This window comes from Ciconia boyciana, chromosome 23, assembly GCF_034638445.1.
Source record: "Ciconia boyciana chromosome 23, ASM3463844v1, whole genome shotgun sequence".
In the NCBI taxonomy this organism is placed as follows: Eukaryota; Metazoa; Chordata; class Aves; order Ciconiiformes; family Ciconiidae; genus Ciconia; species Ciconia boyciana.
The window spans coordinates 6,897,056-6,918,106 of NC_132956.1; the positions used below are offsets into that span (position 1 = coordinate 6,897,056).

General features: G+C 44.0%; 1 protein-coding gene across 3 annotated transcripts in view; it reads left to right on the forward strand.

Moving 5' to 3' along the window:
• Window positions 1-21,051, forward strand: part of PPP1R12B (protein phosphatase 1 regulatory subunit 12B) — a 126,580-nt gene that overhangs the window by 49,103 nt on the left and 56,426 nt on the right. For 2 of the 3 annotated variants that reach the window (XR_012039563.1, XM_072845013.1), the window contains exons 9-14: window positions 1,698-1,807; window positions 5,025-5,222; window positions 6,058-6,140; window positions 7,883-8,008; window positions 13,344-13,529; window positions 14,086-14,271. Coding sequence is in view for 2 of the 3 variants with exons in the window: in XM_072845013.1 (XP_072701114.1) it covers window positions 1,698-1,807; window positions 5,025-5,222; window positions 6,058-6,140; window positions 7,883-8,008; window positions 13,344-13,529; window positions 14,086-14,271 (889 nt within the window). In the remaining variant the exon portion in view is untranslated. The remainder of the gene's footprint in view (window positions 1-1,697; window positions 1,808-5,024; window positions 5,223-6,057; window positions 6,141-7,882; window positions 8,009-13,343; window positions 13,530-14,085; window positions 14,272-21,051) is intronic. The other variant, XM_072845014.1, reaches the window with a different exon arrangement.

Here is a 21,051-nt window from a genome sequence, read left to right on the forward strand (position 1 = left end):
GTACTTTTGCCTGTCCTTCTTCTGCAATTGACTCCTTTCGGTCACATTGCTCACAGTTAGAGTTCTTTCCAACCTGTCATTACCACTTAAGCTTGTGCCCTTGTAATTAAGCTTGACCTTAGAAGTTGACCTCTGTACTATAAACTTCCAGAACGGGCTACCAGTCACCGTCTAGCCCAGCCTGTACAGCCTGCTGGCTGTAGGGTCTGTTCTCCCCTTCCTGCAATGTCGAGGATTTTCCTGTGGTTTACAGGCTTCACTCTCAAGAAATCAGCAAATGGCAAGCATGTAATTTTTTGTCTGTATGCATTTCCGTGGACTGCTGAATGCCAAGTCAGGCCTGCAAGGTGAAATGGGTAATCTACTGCCCCTTCCTAAAAGGGCTGTTTGAAAGTGCAATGCATCTGCATGTTAGGCTCAAGAAATGAAATGCTCTGTTTAGATGACTTTGATGGAAGTTCTCAGATAACACAAGGAAAGGGAAAGGTGGCTGAAACTTCTGTTGAAGTCTCATGCAGACCTTCCTAGGGGAGATGCATCTTTGTCTCTTTAATTCTGGATCTGTCAGTCCTGCTAACTGCCTGTTATTTTTAAATGTTTCTCTTGGCTTGCTCTTTTCTGTTTTCTGTGTCCTTTGAATTCTGTATTCTAGGAGTGAGAACATTTGTTTCAGAAAGATTGATCTTCGCGCTCCAAGGTGCCATCCTCGCAGATGCTCCATATCAAACTGCTTTTTATGTGTAATAGAAGATCTTTATTCACTGCACATACCTCATTTGCTAGTACTGTTTGGGTGGTTACACTTAAAATGACTTTGATTTTTCAAAACCATGACTGTGTGAGGCACTCATAACTGTGAGAGGGAAAACATTGTTTTGTTGGTGTAGGTACATCATTTCTCAGGCACTTTGCATGTGGCTGTGTTTGGTAAATAGTCTTAGAGCCCTGTGCATTCCTGTCAATTGAACCTATTGCCTGAGACATACTTCCTGCTTACTCTCCCCCGGTAATGTCTGGTGGTTGTTCTTATGTCAAGCATGGTGCATAGATACAAAAAAAATGTTAATACTGGATGATTGCACTTGTCTAACAAGCAGGGAGCCAGCTGCGAGCTTTGATAGTGTTTGCTTAGCTTGCTTTGTGCCCTGATAAAGATTTTTGTTGGGAATCAGTCCTAGCTTCGTGTAGAAAAATGGATTTTGCTGTAGAAGACCAGAAATTCTGCCCACCAGCATAAGCAACTGCAGCAGAACCGTGCAGTGAAATCCACCACCGGGCCCACGTGGGGACGCGTGCTATAATGCATATTCACGTACTGCAATAGGAGTGGCATGTTCTGCTTTTTTTCCCCGAGCGTTACAAGGGAATAACAATCCCTGAGAGGAAACAAAATTGTGAATAAAGAAAAAATCTGTCTGTCCACCTTAAGGTGCTTTCTGCAAAGATTTTGCTTGCCTGTGGGGATGAAGTTCAAAAGCTTTGCCTGGCAAATGTATCCATCATATTTTTTAGTAAGTAGAAAGCCTCCTTGCAGAAAGCCCTGGTTAGCCTTGGCACTGGCATCATCTTTATCATCTACGGCATACTGAGGTCACAGCAACTCTGAACTTGAGTTTAGTGCACACTGTGCTTGTAAAGAAGGGCCTTGGAAGTGCAATACTGAAACGTTTGGTTTCTCTTCTTGTTTAAAATTGTAGAAAGGAAGGAAGAGCCCTTTGCCAACCACTCCAGCCATGAAACCAGGCCTAGCATCACTGAGCAAATACCACCACCCGAGCCCAACTCCTTCACTGCATCTGCCAGAAGAGTAAGTGAATTTGGAATCAATGGGGACTCCAACAGAGCTTGAAAGCAGTAGGTTTTTCTGGGAAACTGACGCTCTGAAACCGATTTTCAGAGGAGTTGTAAGACGTGGATTTAGGAGAGCATAATAGTATGCAATTTTGGTAAAGATGGTGTGTTAACAACAGTACCGGACTGGCACAAAGGAGGATGTTTGTCCGATAAGGTTCCTCTTGAATCTCTTACCTTCTGAAGCAAATTGTGCTGTTCACAAGAGAAACCCTGCTTACTGCAAGTGCTTTGTGTTGCTGCCAGTTCTGAGATGTTGATGCCAATCTCTTACCAGCAGGAGATCTTTCACCAAAGCTGGTTCCTACTGATGTATCAGCAGCGAATTTGGCATCATCATCTAAAGTGCCTCTGACTTGCCAAACTCAGTTGATTCAGCGGCATGATGTTACAGCCCAGTAAGCAGAGAGGATAAAGTTTGCATCTGACTAGATAGCTAGGCTATAAAAGCTTTTTAAAGGTGAAGTAGAATTCCTGACATCTTATGTGAATTCTCCAGCTCTCACGTCACCCAGCTAGATGGCACCAGGAGACTCTGTGTGCTGCAGAGGACTGGTGTCTTATGCTTCTGATTTCTTTTTGCACCAGAATATGGAGGACAGCTATACAACACAGGCGCCTTGCCAAAGCCTGAAGGACTAGGTACATGTTGGAGGGAAAATGTTTCTTGCTTCATCACAATTTTTTATTTTTGACATGCTACTACGTCTAACTTCTCGTCCAGATCATATGAAATACAGCTCCTCTGGGTGTTGTTCAACTCAGGCTGACTTAGCAGGGGAAGTATTAAAGGTAGAAGGATATTGGGAAGTGTGAGCACTTCAGTTAACCTTTTCCCAGCTGCAGAGTGTTGTTGTCACTCATTTGAGCTGTTTAACCCAGAATAAGTCTGTTAGGGTATAGAAGAGGGCCTGTGTGCAAAGCAGTTATTAATTTGACCTCAATCACTTCAGATTGGCTACTTTACCTTCTTACATGTTTGATTCTTCTGTAACTCTCTTCATCAGATTGGGTTTTATATGGGAAAATACAAGTGCTTGTGTTGCCCTCCATTTGTGGAGTTATTAATATTTGCTGTTCCTGTGTTGTTCAGAAATTACAGACGGCAGCTTTTACTGTGGATTTCAGCTTTGTCTGAGGAAAGTGTCAAAACTACATTAAAGCGTTAGAGCTGTATAGCTCAGTAGACTGGAAGTGCTAGAATTAGTAGAGTACAGATGATTAACTCTGTGCATCTGCATTAAAATAACATTAGCTAAGAAACACTGCTAAAATACTGCAGTGATAATTTTATCTTTGCAGTCTTGAGTCAATGAGTTTGAGGGCAGAGCTCCCCAGAAGCTTCATTTATTCTGGATAATGTCAGATGTTTTGTGTTATGTAGAATATGGTATAATAATGCTTATATCAGCTTTGACCAAAAGCCTTGTCTACTCCAGTATCCTGCCCTTGACAGTGACCATCAAAAGATACTAGAGAAGACAGAATCTAGCTGGACTTCTCTCCCACCTTCTAGCAATTTGCATTTCAGGGACTTGCTGAACCTGTGGTATTTTTTGTATTCAGTACCCCCTGTTAGACTTTTCCTCTATGAATTTATGCAGTGACTTTTTGAGTGCCCATAATGTTTGGGATCCTATAATGTCCAGTGGCAAAGGGTTCTTCAGCTTAATACATATTATACAGAGCTTCCTGCACCTGTTTCTTTAAGCCTGCCACACGCCGGTTTTATTTGCTGCCCCTAGTTCCTTTATGGGAAGGAACAAGGAATAATTGATCCTTATTCACCCTTCTATGTGCCACTGAGGATTTTGTGTACCTTGGTCATACCTCAGCCTGGAGACTCCTGATACACTGAATAACTCCTCATACAAAAGCTCTCTTGCTCTACTCATTCTTGTTGCCTTTCTCTGAACGTCTTCCCCTTCTTCTATACTGCTTTTGAGCTGTGGAGCCGAGCTGTGCATGATACCAAAGGTGTGATTTTACCCTGCAGTAACACAGGGGCATAATGGTGTTGTGTTTCATATTCTGTTATTTTCCAATAATTCCTAATGGGTTTTTTGCTTTATTTCCTATGCAACTCAGTGTTGAGCCCCTGTCTTTGTAGAAGCATCTCTTGCGGTGCCCAGGCTCCATTCTTGAATGGCAGTAGGCATCTTTTTGTAAGACTTGATAATTATAATTGAAGTTGTACATTTAAGCAGTTGTATATTTGAGGAATAATATATGCTTGTCAGAAGTGCCTCATGTAACAAAAAGCATGAAGGTCTGTTCTGTAGTATGTACAGAATATGCGGTTACCTGACCATAGAAAGGTTTAAGGTAGAACTAGGTTTAAGCTAGCCTCTTGCTCAAAGCAGGGCCAACTTCAAGCCTATGTCATGTTGCTCTGTACTACCTGAGCTCAGCTGAGTATTGAAAAGTCTCTGAGGATGGAGATGCCCCACTCTCTTGCTCCCTGTCCCAGTGCAGCATCGTTCCTACCAGGAGGTATGTCTTCTGTCATGTCAGTTGGGATTTCCTGTGTTGGAATTTGTCTGTTCCTCCTTCTCCTTTCACTGTAGACTGAGAAGTCTGGTTCCATATCCTCTGTAAATCCCACCCCCCAAGTAGCAGAGCGATTAAATCCTTTCTTTGCCTTCTCTTTTCCATGCTAAACAAGCCAGGTTTCCTCAGTCTCTCCCTTTGTGTTGTGTGCTCCAGCTCCCTGATGATCTTAATGGCTTCTCCTGGACGCTCTCCAGGTTGATCTGTGTAAGGGTTTTATTTGCAGCTAGTCCCAAAAGAGTCGATTACTTTTTTTGGTTTTCTGCCTTTATTGAATAAGTCCCCCTTCCTAAACAGGTGCTAATAAAAGCTTCATTGTTCCTTATATTCTTTCTGCAAAGGTGGAGGAGGGCATTGTGTAGGCAAAGGGAGCTGCACAATGACACAAGATTTCTTTCATCATCTGTCATTGGGGATGAGGGCACTACAGCAGTTTGCATCCCTGTGAGTTCACCTTGAGCTGTGTCCTGTAATTAAAGCTAAGCAGGAAATCAAAGTCACTCCATCTTACGTTTACAAGTGTAGCCCAGCAAAAACTGGGGCTTGTTGAAACACTTTCAGAACTTAGATTGTGCCTTGCAGTGCTCTTACTTCTTCCAAATGTCCCTTTTTCTCCTCTACAGTTCAGTTGGCTCAGCAAGTCAGAGGAGCAGAAGGATGAGTCACCTTCATCGTGGCGGCTGGGACTACGGAAGACTGGCAGTCACAACATGTTGAGTGAAGTCGCTGCTACTCGTGAGGCACAGAGAGATAAGACTTCTTCTATCTATCGTTCTTCGTCAAGTCCTCGGATATCTGCATTATTAGACAACAAAGAAAAGGTTTGGCTTTCAGCAAAGATGTTTTAGTGCATCCCAGTTGAGCGGACTTTACCTCACAGGTTTAAGACCCTTTCCCTTTCATTTTGAGTTATTGCTGGGTTTTGTATCCATAACAAACTTAGGTCTCTTTCATTCTTTCTTTTTTTTCTTTTGAAAATTATTCCTATCCTGTCAGTTGTTCTTGCAGAACTGGAGTTCGGTGCCCCTTTGACCTAATTCCTGCTCAGTTTGGGAGTGGGCTGCCAGTGAACAAGGGCTGCTGGTCTGGCATGGCCCGTTCTTTACCAGAAAAGACCTAATCTAGGCAGTAGCACATACCTGCAGTGGAAGTTCTCCTTCTCTGTCATCTATATGGATTCCTCCTGTATCCACCAGTTGTATTCGTGAATCCCATCCCACGTATTCACTAGCTGTAACTTTGCTGCCCATGGGTAGATTCCCCATCCCTGGAAACATTCAAGGTCAGGTTGGACGGGGCTCTGAGCAACCTGATCTGGTTGAAGATGTCCCTGCTTGTTGCCAGGCGGGTTGGACTAGATGACCTTTAAAGGTCCCTTCCAACCCAAACTATTCTCTGATTCTATGATTCTCTGATTTATAAGTAGTTCTAGTTAGAAGCTGCTTTTATTCACTAGTGTGCTCTTCAGGAAATAATTTTCAGAACTGATACATTTATGCTGTGGTATGTGTTGCCCAAGAAAATGCCTTAAACCAGTTGTCCTTAGACAGGGGAATGCTTTCTTAGTTGAAGAAATTTGAACATGAATTTAGTTGTCACTGAATGTGCTGGAAGTGTAACAGATGTGTAGTTGAAGTACTACTTTTGCTTCACCAGGATAAAGACAACAAGAGCTATCTTGCCACAATAGCCCCCAGAAGACTAAGCAGTGCGAGCGATATAGAAGAAAAAGAAAACAGGTGAGACTGACTGAACTTAATGCTCAGCTTCTGTCCTGTCAACAGTTCCTCTGGAATACCTTTTTTTCTATATTCATGCTTCATGTATTTTCTCAGCAGTCCCAAGTACATGGGAATTCACAATATCGAGAGCTCTCTCTGATCTATAAAAGTTCTGGTACATTGCTTTTCATTTAGGTGAGCAGGGCAACAGGCTGGCTTCTCCACCGCTGTATTCATACATATAGGGTTTCCATCCAGGAAACTAGATTTATGCATACTTTTTACTTTTATATGCAAGTGCCTCATTTTGTAGCTAGCACCTACACTTGTACTTCTGTCACTTGCTCAATAGTCACCTTCAGTCCCTTTGTTCACACATCTGTCTTTTTTTTTTTTTTATTCATGTGAGTTTGTGAACTCTCTCACGTATGGAACTGTTTCCATTGCAGGGGTTGTTTTTACAGTGAATGTGTATAGTTGCCCATGGACAGAAGCACAGTATAAATGGGATGAATATCTAGTATCTCAAGATACATTTCAGGAGCTAATCTCTACAAACAGGTTCTTCACAGTTTGTGCTAGGAGGAGTAAAATTTGAGCTTAGCCTCATTTCCAGCCACTTCCACAATTGTGGTAGAAAGGCGCATATAGAGAAGACATTGTGAACTGTAATTGTTGTGAAGAAGTCACGGGGGATGACCGCCCTGAGAGAATTTCAGCACAGTTTGAGATTCTTTGCTGATCTTTTGCTGGAACCCCCCTGCTGCGTTCTTGCTTAATCTCAGCCAGTCACTGTGATTTGGAGTTTAGCAGACAATTCATGTCTGCTGATAAGCTTGAGCGGTTTTGGCAGTGGGGCAGTGGCTCGTATTGAGTGGCATATCCAGCTGACTGCTGATAAGTGTCCTTTGCCTGGTATAGTGGGGAATGAGGAGAATTGCCCTGCATGAACAGATGGTGCCCAGATGTACTGTGTAGTACAGATTTTTCCCAATATTATTTCCTTTCAAAACAGCTGAGTTTCACTTCACGGAACCCACAGGTGTCTGAGAGAGCATCAGCATGGACATGGCAATTGAAAAATGAAAAATAATTGCAGGCTGACGAGTGAATGGATTTGTGTTGCGTTACAAGCTCGAGGTCCTGTCCAAGATCAGAAAAGAATAGGACGTACTGCCAAAGTGTGTATTAGGAAAAGGAGCCCTGATTTCAGATAACTATGATAAATAGGACTACTAGTAATTTATTGATAAGTTGTCAAGTAGTTTTAGATATTGCCAAATGTTTTGTTCATTGTTTTCTGCTGCTAATTATAGCAAAGGATTTGCCATACTGAATTGCTTTAATGTCATTGCCTGGATATCTCGGAGAATAAAAACTTCCCCTGCGGTTGCAATATCTGTCCATTTATGCAATGTTGTTTGATACAAGGCGGCAGAGAGAATATCAAATGACGTTATTTAATATGTTAAATTACTTTTATGAACAATCTAAATTTCAATTGCAAGTTTTCTGACTAAAAAGGATCTTGTTCCTCTTTATGCAAAGCATTACATCATCTGGTGATTCTTAAGTAATACAGCTGGCAATAACAGAAACTGATGTTAAGGCCAGAAGAGGTGTTTCGGTGGGTTGTGTCACCTGTGAACAATGGTGCACATAGGTGTAAGGGAAGGATTTGTGTTGTGGAACTGTAAAGGAGGGAAAAGCAGACTCCAAAAGTTTTTTCTAAACAAACCTTGTGCTCTCTCCTGCATTAGAGAATCAGCTGTTAACCTGGTGCGGAGCGGCTCTTACACCCGGCAGCCGTGGAGGGATGAATCAAAGGGAAATGAAGCTCCCAGTTCTGGGGCACCTACTACCTACGTATCTACCTACTTGAAAAGGTATGTCCAATTCTGTCTTACATGGGTTCCCAGGCAGTCAGTTCTACTCCTAACATGCCTCCCAAACTTCAGCCTTCTGCTTGCTGCTTACTGCATCAGTGTAAATGGCCTTGGGACACTCTTCTGCTGAGAGCAGGAAATAAAAATTTAAGATTTGCCGGCATTTGTCGTGCTAAATAGCATTTTTTAAGGCCATCATTTTGGTTGATTTGTAAATTGCTGAACTGAATTTAAATACTCTTGCTCACATAATTCAAATGCAAAATGCTTTCTCAGTTTTATGCTAGTATTATGGTTAGATAATAAAATAAAAATTGATCATAAAAAGAGAATAAAGTAATTACAGTCTGAAAGCATTGTTCAGATAGTTATTGACAGGTAAGTTGTAGCTAATCTCTAATTTTGGTTTATATTAGTCCATGTTTATGGCATCATTATCAGAAAAGTGGCAGTGTTCTTGTGCATGACTTACAGCACTTGCTAAGGAGTGAGACTGATGTCTCCAACCATTTTCTTGTGGCAGTAAGGAAGCAGTTTCTGCACAGTGTATGTGAAATTGTAGAGGCTGATTGTTGGTAAACTAGCCAAGCAGAATCAGGAAAGCAGTCCTGTGCATAACTTCTTTAATTGGCAGTATCTTTTATCCCTTTGGAAGGCAGAGGCTCAGTTTCCTTGAAGTACCAGATAATGGCTGTCTCTGAATGAGGTGGATGAATGCCCTGCTCTGTTAAGGCAAATAATACATTACTGAGTTTTCATCTCAGTTGTGAGATGGCGGATCAGCCCTTTGTGCGAAGTACAGTTCCATCACCTCACCTTTATTTTAGCTAATACTGGCAACCATCAAAACAGCATGTATAAACGTGTCATGTTGCAAAGCCATTTGATCTGTGCTTAAGGAAAAAGGCAGAAATATTTCAAGGTTTTAGATTGTGTTTCACCAAATTCTAGACTCTGAACTAAATAACTATCCTGAAGATGGAACAATCGCTTGAGATATTTGGGAAGAGGCGGATTTTTTGTGTTCTAGTACTTATGCTGGTAGAGGTAAGTTGTGCTCGAGGATATGTCTGTCCAATTGCTGAGCACATACAGACCCATTTCCACAAAAGGTGAAACAGATAGCCACTTCAAGCAGTAGACTTCTCCTGATCTGCTGATCCATTCCAGTGACTTCACATCTATCCTGGGACATGATGACAGGCCAACCTCCATAGCTTGTCTCTCTCTAAAGGCAGTCCGACAAGCTGCAGCTGATTACATTGGAAAACTTTTGCCTCTTGCTGCTGGCATGCCTTACTGTTCCCTAATCTGAGAAACAGTCCAGTCACTAACGTCACTAACAGGGCTGTCCATTAAAATTTTACAAACGTTGACTGTTTATCTCAGCTAATCCTGAACCAGACTTAGTATTACATTCACATAGTTGTACTGTATTTCCTTGGTTAAACTGTACAGAGACTAGCAAAGGTTTTGGCTGGCAGTGCTATTTCGCTAATACCGATTTCTTGTCACAAAAGCTGAATTCTGCCCTTTCATAGGAGAGTGTTGGTTTACAAGCAATTACAGAGAATAGCTTTGCCAGGTAGGAATACAGTGTACTTTTAAAAAAGAGATGAATGGTTTTGCATTGTATGTACAAACAGTAAAATCGTGATCAATTTGCCCTCTATCCCATATGGTTTTCTATAGAAGAGCACAGAGAAATTAAATATAATCATATTGAACCTCTGATTTCTGCAGCCTTGTGCATCAGCCTCTAAGATGAGGAAGGGAAGCTGGTTGCCTGTTAAAGGATGAGCTCTTTGTCATTTCCAAGTATTAACAAAACTCTGAACACAACTCCAAAAGATAAAAGCTCATTCTGAGAGAGGAAGAATTAAAGTGAACATGACATACTTGAATGTTACTGAGAGGACGATTTCTGTACATCTGCATTTACCCTTTACCTTAGCATTTAACTAATCTCAATAAAGATACCTAGTTATGCTCTGTGGGTGCTTTATATGAGTAAAGAGTAAACAGCAGCAACAGATTATCTTAAGATGTTGAAAATGGCTTTTGTTCTAAAAGGGGACAATATGACTTGCAGCAATGTTGCAAATATTCTTCAGCTTTAGTTGAAGCAAACTTTAAAACGCTCTCTGTAATGGTAGTGACCGTCATTCATACTATTTTCTCTATGGGTGTCCCACTAGCCAAAAATTCACAGAACCCTGTTCTGACAGCCTGTTCTCCATTTTAGTGCATATTGGCCTTCAAACAGCCAGTTCACGTCGCCTGTATGTTAAAGGATTTGGAGGAAAACTGGCATAGCAGGTTGAATTAATTCAGCATACTTCCTTTGACATCAGCCATAAGAGATGCCTCACAGGAAGGGATCACACACACCAAAATGAAATCACTTTTTCACACAGTTAGTTTCTCCTTCTTTTTACATATTTGCAGATACACCTTCTTTTTCACATAAATGGTTTTGTTCACATAAAAACCATCACAGTGAGTCAGGCTGACAGTCCATGCAGTCCAGACCCTTTCTGACAGCAACTGATTTTGAGGGACAAGTTGCAAAAGCTAGGACAACCTAAGAGCAGTCTTCCACCTCCCGCACTCTCCTTGCTTCCAGCAATCGTGACTTTAGGAGCCAGGGGTTATACTTAACCGTTGCTCTTAATAACCACCACTGTGGACAACTTCCATAAGCAAATCCTATTTTGATCTCTGCAATACCCTATGGCAGTGTGTTAAAAAGAAATAGTTACGTGTTTTGTGCAAACCTTTTTTATTAGCATATGTGGAAGCTTTTTAAGGTTTTGAAGGCTTCTAAGATTTTGAATTCTGCTTGCCTTAGCAGTTTTCAGAAGTATTTCTTTTTGATTTGAAGTGTTGCTCTCGTTTCATTGTTGGTTCCCTGATGGTTATGTTACGGTGATTATGTTAGAGTAGCAGTGTGTCAGTGCCTTTTTTATTTCCAATGTTGAATTCTTTAGTTCATATTCATATTCATAATCCTCCTTTTTGCAGATTCATATGAACACAGCTGTTAATTAACAAGATTCCCCAGCTAACCTTTTTCTTGCAATTTGCTGGTCCTGTTCACATCAAATGTGAACAATTGAATAAATGCCTTTGAGTCCTCCTCAAACTGTGCAATGCCACCCATGCAAGGCCACGGTGTGGGGAGGTGAATTCCTGTAGAGCTGGCAATGCCTTTTTGTGAGCAGGAGTGCGTGCATGATGCCCCAGCACCACATTTCTCTGACCCGGGGCATGTGCATGTAGGAGTTGTCACAACGCCATCACTATGCTCTTCCTCCTTCCTCCGTTCTTCCTCCTCCTTCCCCTCTCAGCTCCCCCACATCTCTGCTCTACCAGGCACCCGGTGCTGCTTCCACCCTCTTGTCTGCCCTTTTCACCCATTACCTTTCCTTTCCAAAAGACAGTCCTTGTCAGGTCTTACTTAATAACCCTCCTGTGTCCTCCCTTCCTGACCAAGTTCCTTCTCTTTTTTGCAGCCACCCCTTGTGCCCCAGCCTCTCTGCCTTGGGGTCTCCTAGGATGGTGCCTGGATCAACCCTGCTCCCCCCAGGGTTGCCACCACCTTTTCCCCTGCCGCTGCTCTTGTTCCTTCCCCTGGCGCATGCTCCACTACCGTCGTCTTCTCAGTACGCTCATTTCTGCAACTTCATGGCTGCTTGCTCTGCACGCCCACACCAGCCAGGCTTAGCTCCCTGCTCTCACCCTCCTCCCAGCCCATCTCCAGGGCTTGGCCTTTCCTCTGGTGCAGAGAGCCAAGAAGGGAGGCACTTGCTTCCAACAGGACTTCCTGCTCCCCAGTGCTCCGGGCAGGGGCCGGCTTTCCAGAGGAAGCTTTGTTTAGGGTCCGGTGGAGGTTGCTACCTGGTGACAATAACTTACTTGTTCCTTTGTGACCTGGATATGGCAAGCAGCCATCAACTGAAGAGCCCAGTGTAAGGTTCCTCCCTGCGGAGGCCTTCCAGGATGCCCCAGTCTCTCCCTTGGCTGTCTAGGGACCAGCTGCTTGTTCTAGGCTGTCTGGGGGCCTTGGCATATAAAACCGATTTGTAAACTGGGTGCCTAAGTGGATTGGACTGGATCCTTCCTCCGATCTCCAGTCCTTGGCTGTTGTCCTGCCCCTTTCAAGTTTTATTTCAGCCTCGAGCTGCTCTCTGTGACTCTTGCTCTAGTGATGATTTCCAGTTCCAGTCTGTTGTCTCTGGCTTTCCCATAAACCTGCAGCTCTTTGTCCCGGTCTGCTTTTCCTCTAGGTCAGCTTTTATTCCTGGTGCAGCCACTTTCCTCCATGCTCCATGTGTGCTGGCATGGGAGTCATCAGGATGCAGGAGGTGAGAGGCAGCCTTCCAGCCTTCCTAGCCTTTGATCCTGCAGACAGCCCAGTCTGACCAGTAGCAACCAGGAATACCAGTTGCTGGGAAAGGCGTGGCAGGATACTAGGTCATGCATGCATGCTCGTTTGCTCTGTGCAGACAACGAGCAGCCCGTATATGGGGCTCTGGCACGTGCAATAAGGAGATTTTGCCAGATTTCATCAAGTCTGTTTTGAGATGTGCAACTCATCCCACTTAGGGTGGATTTTCTCTGAAAAAGCAAAAGGGTACATCCTCGTATGAGAGCCCTTCTCCTTTTCTCCTGTCTCTTCTCCAAAGTATGAGCACTTAAACACTTACAGCTTTTCAGTAATAATGATTTTAAGGGTTTTGTTTTAAACTGGCAAAATATGTATTTCCCTTGCTCATTCTTGAATACTTTTTGGACAGTTTTGCTAGCTGTTTTCCAGAAATACAGAGTTTGTGCCAAACATGCCTTAAAGAAAATTAAAGCCTGAACTGATCATCTTTGCCAAAGCTTTAAGCCACTGAAAATGAGTTCTTAAAACTGGAAGTCCTGGGCATCCTTAGGAGGTGATGCAGCCAGACCTGCTTATGTCACTCTCTCCTTCCCTGCTTTAAGCAACCTCATCCTTGCTCGTTGTTTCTACCTTTCCCCAGTACACAGGGGTGCTCTGTGTGCGCCGCTTTCACTGCGGTAGGGTTTTTCCCTTCCCTGATCTTCACCAATTCACCTCCACGCCGTTATTCTCTCACTGAAACTCAGCTGGGCTTAGCTAAGAGGGGTGCTGCTAGCGCTGGCCTGCGTGAGCGACCTGCAGCAACTCCGGTGTACTCTAATCTCCTTGCAAACATTTTGCTAAGACGTAATACTTGCTCCCTTCCCAGCTGAGAGCCCAGGTGTGGTGATGTTCTGTTGAATATTTACTGTGCTCTGAAGGACGTGATTTTGTGATGTTTTACAGTGCTTCATTTGGTAGAAGTAGTGACCTCAGCAGTCCCTACATTTCAGCCAGTCGCAATACATCTCTAGCTACCTCACCCACTACCATTGGTTCATCTACCTCATTGGGCACCCCGTGGCAACCTGTCTCTTCCTGTCCCACATCTCTCGGTGCGAACACTACTGCATCAGCCCGCCAGTATACCAGGTAATGGCTCACAGCTGAGATAACGCTGCAGAAAATCAGCATTTGGGTTGGAAGTTCTGAATTCTGGAGTGGATTATGGATTGGAAACGTGCTTCCATGTGGGAAGCGCTGATAAGAAATCCCAGAATGGTTACGTTGGACAGTTTCGGTAGCACGTATGCACCAGCAGGCAGTTAACAGCCCGTATGTGACCTTAGCTTCTTCACTCCCTGGAGTGGTCAGTTGTGCCCTCTTGCTGCCCTGTTAGAGAGACAATGTGTTGCTCAGGCTGCTTGTGGGCGTTGAGTGTACGAGCTCTTGGAGTTCATTCCTTCTGCTTATTCACCAGGTACATTTTCTAATCATTTTTGGTACAAACAGGGATGTGAAGACTATGAATTCCTCCTGCTTATTCTTCTACAAGTTTTTAAGAACTCATTTTAATGTGTGCTGTTCTCTACAAAAACATGAGTCTAGAACGAGGAGAATGAACTGTCAATGCTCCCTCAAGGTGGCTGGTCTCGGTCAGCAGTTGAGTTCACTTGCTTTGCTTTCCATTATGTCTTCTCTATTTCAGAGCCCCTTTCAGGCAACAAACTGATTCTGCTGTAGAGAAAAATACAGAGGGCATCTCTGCTAGCACCCCCCTAGGTGTAATCACAAATCGTGCTATACTCGGCTCTGCTAATGGTATTGCGAATGCCGGTGCTGCCTCAACTACAGGAAAGGACTTCTCAGCTGAGGAAGCCAGGGAGCGCAGAAGGTTAGTGAGCAGAGTGCCGGTGTGTGTTGGTGGTCCTCTATCATCAGGTCTCACGTGGTGGTGATGGTGGGGGTGTAGAAGGGTTTCTTAGGTGCTATGTGGAGTTACAGGCTGCTGCCCCTGCTCCATCTTAAGGTTTCAACTGAGTCATCACTGGATTGTAGGTTAAATTGAGTTTCATAACTTTCTACTTGTCTTTTCAGCATCTCAGCCTTTTTCTTCAGTAGTCATCTCAGCTACTAATCTCGATCCCTAAGGCCTCTATGTATAGAGGGACAGACAGCCCAGTAGCCGCTTGCAGTAGGTTCTGTAACATGAATCCCATCCAAAAAAGAGCATTGGACCAAGATGCGTTCAGATAAAATCCATCCCATTCTGCCTAGCTAAGTTTACATATGCCCCGATGGAGACATCTTTGCTGCACAAGTCCCCTAGATTCCCTCTGTAGCTAGTGGGAGAAGACAAGCATTCCCGGAGTGTGTGGATGTGCGATACAGGAGGAGATGGACTGCACTCTAGCAGCATGCATTTCTTTCGATTGACTATAAAGGAAGACTTAGCAGAGAGGTAGAATTCTACCATGTGCAACTGAGGCTATTCCAGCAGTAGCAGCATTTTGAATGACTCTGAATCTAGGTGGTCGTGTCTCTTTCTTATCGTATGATGTTACTTTAAGACTGGGGAAATATAAACCTGGGGTAGCCAGTGCTCTTTTCAAAGGAAATTTACCTTGTGCATTTAAGTACAGAATATCAAATGATCCATGTTTATTCCTGCAAACAGGTTAACTTTTGCAAAATCTGTCTCTTCTGATGACAGTAAATGGTAATAAATGAAATGCAGCAATGAACTGTGTATTTCTAACTGGCAACCATTTCACGGAGTGCTTTCAGTAATTAGATTCTTTCAAACTAAAATAATAACTTCTTAAAATACAGACCTTCCTGAGTGGAGATAGTACTCTGACATATTTTAAATGGCCTGAAGCCAAAGGATGTGGAAAGCAATAATGGAAATTATCAGCTTGCAAAGATAAAGATGGTAGAGCTCGGCAGTGCCACGTAATCTGCAGTCAGCCACGTGACCCCTCCCGCGAGGGAGGGCATGCTTGCTGCCACCTTCTCTTTGCTTCAGCTGCAGCAGGTCCAAGAAAGAAGGTGGTCTGTGCTATTTGGAAAACAGACAAACTTCTAATGCTGTTTGGGCTTCTTTTCCAGAGCTAGCCCCGGGAGTGCTTTGGAGGTATTGCAAGCATTCTGGATGAGCCACATCCATCAGCTCTGTATGCAGGGACATAATTTGAAATAGCTACTGCAGAGTATCTTTGTCTGTAAGAACACTTACATTTAATATTAGGAGTGCCTCTGTATACTCCTTGTCATTTTGCTAGGCGCCAGTTGGCTTGGTGTCATTTGCAATTGAATTGAGAGGAGCTGCCAAAAGATACTCCTGGTGCAAAGTGAGATTGTGCAAAAGAGGACAGAGTGAGTATTGTGCTTTCAGTTCACGCTTTAGACCGTTTCACAACAGTATTTCCATTTTGGCAAGCCCAGAATCAAGTTGCGGAAGCTTTAGATTTTTCCCTGGAGAAGTGGGCTCCCACCAGACTTTTGGCACTGTCTGTAGACAGGGAACTTGACTGTGATAGTACTTGTAGATGCCCAAAAGAGCATCTATTAATATTACTGCATTGGCATTTATTGCCAAATCAGTTTCTATAAATAATATAGAAGATCTGTTTAAGTCTCCTGCATTTTTATTAGAGAACCACCTCCTATGAATTATGGTAATGTTAAGAGAAACACCAGAAAATTCCTCCCACCTTTAATTGATGCTTTGAAACTACTGAGAGGAAAAAAACATAGCAATGATGCATTGTGCTTGTGGGTGGAGGAAACCTTATTTATGAATGTATGTTCTAACAGCAGGATATACTGACTGGGGAACTGCCTGCACATTTTGAACATGGACCCAGAGAAACAGGAGAGGTCACCTAAATGGGAAAAGCTTATTTTGGAAGGAGACCAATTCCAGTAAAATAAAATAAAAAAGAAAAATGGCAAACAGTTGTCAGGGAAGCACTATATGGATTTCAGTTCCCACCGGCAGCTGTTGCAGTAGCATTTGGTCTGCTTCAGTGTTTCCAAAGCTCCAGCTTTCTCTTAGCAACAAAAACATAAACAAGCTTATCATCTAATATTAGATCACAGGGATGTCTCCTAACTTGTGGCCTTAAATTATCTGCATGAAGCCAAAAGGTTAAAGCAGAAGAGACTGCTAGGTCTGGGGAGGAACGACTAGCAAAGCAAGCGCTCTGGAGTGCTGTTTTGCATCCTTTGGTGGCCAACAAGCCTCACCCTGGCCCACCGTAGCATTTCATCCATGGTGTTTTACCTGCTGCTTGTTTGCTAGCTAAATTGGTCAGCAAACGCTCCAGTAGCTGGAAAATAGTGTGAATCATGCCTCACCTCGTTACAAAGGGGAGGAAGGAAAAAACAGAAAAGAAGTCAGCACAGGAGAAATCAGTTTGGAGGAATGCAATGCAGTCTGTCTACCTGGACGACCGTAGCAAATCGCTGCCTGGTGTTAGAGCCATATGTCTTGGACGTTCAGCCAAGCTGCTGCCGTGCATATTTACATGTACCCAGCTGCACATTCAGCCTCCCTTAATTCCGCTGCAGCACTGCCGTGTGCTGATGCTGAGAGGCTGGAAACATGCCACCTTCCAGAGTCAATATTTTTGCCAGGCAATTTCTTTTTCTTTTTCATGGGAATTTTGGAGCCACTGATGAGCATTGCTGTTTGGCCATTTTGGTGATCTGCCAGCGTCAAATTGTCTCACATTGCAAATGCATTTGTCCAGCTGAACTCAGAACAGCGCTGCCTCTGCTAAGGGTGAATTACAAGTGTGTGGATGCTGTGCCTACAGTATCTCACGTAGACCCTGTTCTTCCTGGTGCAAAACTAACATCCTTTTGGTTTCCGCTTGGTGCAAGCAGGTGGTGGGATCTCAGGGGGTCCTGTTGGTTGGAGCCCGCTGCTGGATCGTCTGCCTCTTCATCCGGGATGACAGCGGCCTCTAGTGCCACCGACAGCTCCTTTGCAAAGTTCCTCTGCGACCTTGTCCGTGTAGCTTCAGCGCAGGGCTCTGTGGCCACGTCTTCTCCCGGCAGTCCGATGCTGCAGCCCCTCTCGAGAGGGTTCCCCGTGTCGTGGGCTCCCTGCGCGCCGGCGGCTGCTTGGCGCTGCGTCCCCTGTGCGTGGAGGGGAGTCTGCAGGAGGTCTTGCCGAGCTGGAAGGTGACTTGTGTCATGAGGCATCTGGTGCTGAAAGGAAGCTCTGGGCGGTCTGGGTCTCACCGAAGCCTTTCGTATTATATGAAAGCTTTGGTTCCCAGGACAGATTGAAAGGCTACGGTGCAGCCCACAGCTCGTGGTTAGCTGTTACGTGGGGTAAGACAAGATCTGCAAGGCAGATCCCAAGTCTGTGTTCTCAGTTGTGTGACCAGTTTAAAAGGATACTCCTGAATTTGAAATCTGGCCTGGTTTTGTAAGAATTAGGATTTAAATTTGTCCTTCCTCTCCCGCTCCCCCCCCCCCGCCCCCCCCCCAGCCACTTTGTTTATACAATTGCATTCTGCAATTGTATTTGTTCTTCCTGTTCCTCAGGAAGGTTCCAGCAAGGTGGTAGCACTTGCCATCAGGCAAGCTGTTGGTTAGAGACAGGAAACACGTCTCTCTCTTCCTTATTTTTCAATGCACTGACCAGTTTTTCAGATAAATCAAGACTAGGAGTGAGGTGGGCTTATTTTCCTAGCAGCTTTGGGGCTCAGCCTGGCTTCTTCCCCCCTGAGTGTCCCCTATAAATTTTTTTCAGATGAAGAAGGTTCACTGACGTGCAAGGTAAATGTATCTAGCAAACATTTCTCTTTTCTGCTTCATTCCCAAGAGGAATTTATTTTTCATTCTTCGTTCCTTCATTCTAAGGATCCAGCTGCTAATTATAGTAGCATATATTAATAATATAGTAATAACTGAATCCTCCTCCACCAGTACTGTTAGATGAACAATTTTTGGCAAGTCCTTTTACCTCGTGATTCTTGTCCTGTCCAAATTCAGAGCATGACTCCTCTAGGGTGAATGCGGATGCCCGATGTTAACCCTTATTATCTGACAAAAAAAAAGAAATGCTGATCTCTGTAAAAGTTAAACTATGGGATATGCATTCAAGGGGTATTTAAATGTCACTTGAGAGGAACTGGTAGAAAAAGCTGCGAGCATTGTCTCGCTACCACCTTGGGGTTTTTTCGGTAGTATTTGACTCTGTCATCCTTATCACCAACTGACGTAGAGCTGAGTGGTCTTAATTCTCCTGGGAAAAGTCCCTGGGAAGCAGGGTGGTGGGGATACTCCTGCAAAGCGCCGCTGCATGGCAAGGGACAGATTCCTGGCCACACTACACAGCGGACAACAAAAAGTTAAGAGGTCTCTCTCGTGAAGAACTGAACAATCATCTGGCACCTGCTGTTGAAAGCATTTATCTGCCACGCTTCTGCAGTTAATCTCTTTCAGATAAAGTTGTCCTTTTTTTAAAAGGCTGCTGGTGCAGATGACGTGGGAGGGCAGGAATTCTGCGGGCCATCGGATTGTCCATGTTGGGAAGAGGCGAGATTGCTCCTGCTGTATCAGAAATCAGGCTGCATTTTTATTTGGAAAAAGGTCGAGGTGTGGGATGGGGGTCACTGCTGCTGAGCCGTGTTTCCTGTAAAGAAGGCGAGCAGGTGTGCTGCTGCGTGCTCAGCTGCCAACTGACTTTATCCAGTGCTCGGGAAGGGGGGGGGGGGAGAGATATTTTGGCATTTACTTTGGGCGGAGGAGCCCAGGATGTAGGTTGGCCTGCTAACTCAAAGCAGGAATATATGCGGGATCCTCCAGGAATGGTCAAGGAAACGAAGCAGGGACCACTTGAGCTAACCAATGTAAAAGAACTGCAGCTTGACAGCATGGAGCAAGCAGAAGGTAAAACTGCCTTTCCCCATCCCTGTCTACATGCAAAATTTCTGTGCAATTCCTCTTTACTTACTAATTGTCACCAGTGACATGTTTCACGTATTTAATCCTTGTGTCTAACAGCACATTTGTCTAATGGCAAGTTCTGCAGCCAGGGCTCCAGTTCCATCTGGGTACCGTTACCTGGATGTTCAGGGTATGGGCATTTACTAACTTCGACATGTTCCAATACTTTTCTCTGTCCAAAATGGCCATTAAACTAAAGAATGTACCCAAAATATTTGTGGAGAAACTATGTGATGGTACAGCTGAGAGCTAATTTAGCACAAAATCAGCTATTCAGTTAAATTCTTTGCTCCACAGCACCGACCCGTGGATGTCACAGGTGGAGAAGCCAAGGAAGCCGGGTAACCACCCTGGGATTTCTACAGGAAAAGTTTTTGAGCAAAGTTAATAAATCTTCTATCCCTGAGAATAGTGGACACTTGGAATTGAGCCAAAGCCACTGCCACATGCTAAGAAATTGCAGTCTTAGCTCAGCAGGAAATGTCAATCTTTTGTACGTTATTACTGTTCGGTGATGTTTGTTTTCTGTAATTCAGCTGGGGCTGATTCATGATCGTGTTCCTTGAAACTGCTCAGGCGTCTCTTCGGTGGCTGCTTCCAGGAGGTGGCAGTCGAAGGCTGCTTGGATGTGCTTGCCGAGTGAGCGTTTCTCCTACGGGTTCTCTAGTTCAATAGCTGAACCTTCTTTATCATCATCAAGTTTTGATTTTATTTTATTTTTTAGTTGCAAAAGGCAATTCCCCAAATATTCAGATTTTTGCCAAGTGACCCCCCCCCGCTTTGCCTTTCCCCCAGGGATTTCCTGCCCTGTTCAGCCTGTCTAAACTAGCTTTTGGGAAAGCTGTAATAGGTCTGCTTGAGGTTGTTTAAAATGTCAAATTGTGTTGGCTCACTTGAAAATGAGAAAGAGACATACTGATAGAGGCAGGACACCGGCATCTTTGCCTTCATTTCGTTCATCAGCTGGCAGGAGATGGAGTTTCATCCCGCTCCGTTTCATGCAGCAATTTTTTTTTAATGCAAAGATTCAGCCTCTGAGGACTGCAGACAGTAGTGCACGTTGTTCCATGACGCAGTGACAAACTGCTCACTGTGGTATATTGACACCTAATGTCCTATGCTGAACACAAACCAATTTCAGCATATTCCAGCCTGGAAAGCTTTGCGCTTGTGACAGTCACAACTAATGCATTCAATAACTAAGGGGAAGTTTGGTAGGGAAAAGGTGTTGCTGACTTGCTTTGTTTTGTGGTTGCAGCACTCTTTGCTTTTCTCTTGCAGAAAAATTCCCTGGATTGTTGTTTTTTGTTTTAAACAAGTCCATTTTCCCTTTTTCTGGAAGAACTTTAAAGGTCTAGGTTCACAGTAACAGCAAGCCTTCTCCAGACGAGGTAGCCAGTTTCAGGAGTGTGATCACTGTGATGTTTGTTGCCTTCACTTTTAACCGTGATGTTGAGTGGAATTAATTAATGCAAAGGGATAGCATTGATCATTTAAAACCTTCCAGTCCAGCCCTAAACTTTGAGTTCTCAGTAGGTACCAATGCTCTATTTTCCTCCTGGCAGAGGAAATACAGAGCACCTGGGGCTGCGAGTGAGCAGGGCTGCGTTCCCACCTGGGGCTGCAATTAGAGCACTACTCACTTCTTTGTATTGCAGTAGTCCAGCCTGCAGAGGACGTGCATTGAGCTAGCTGCTGCAGGAAT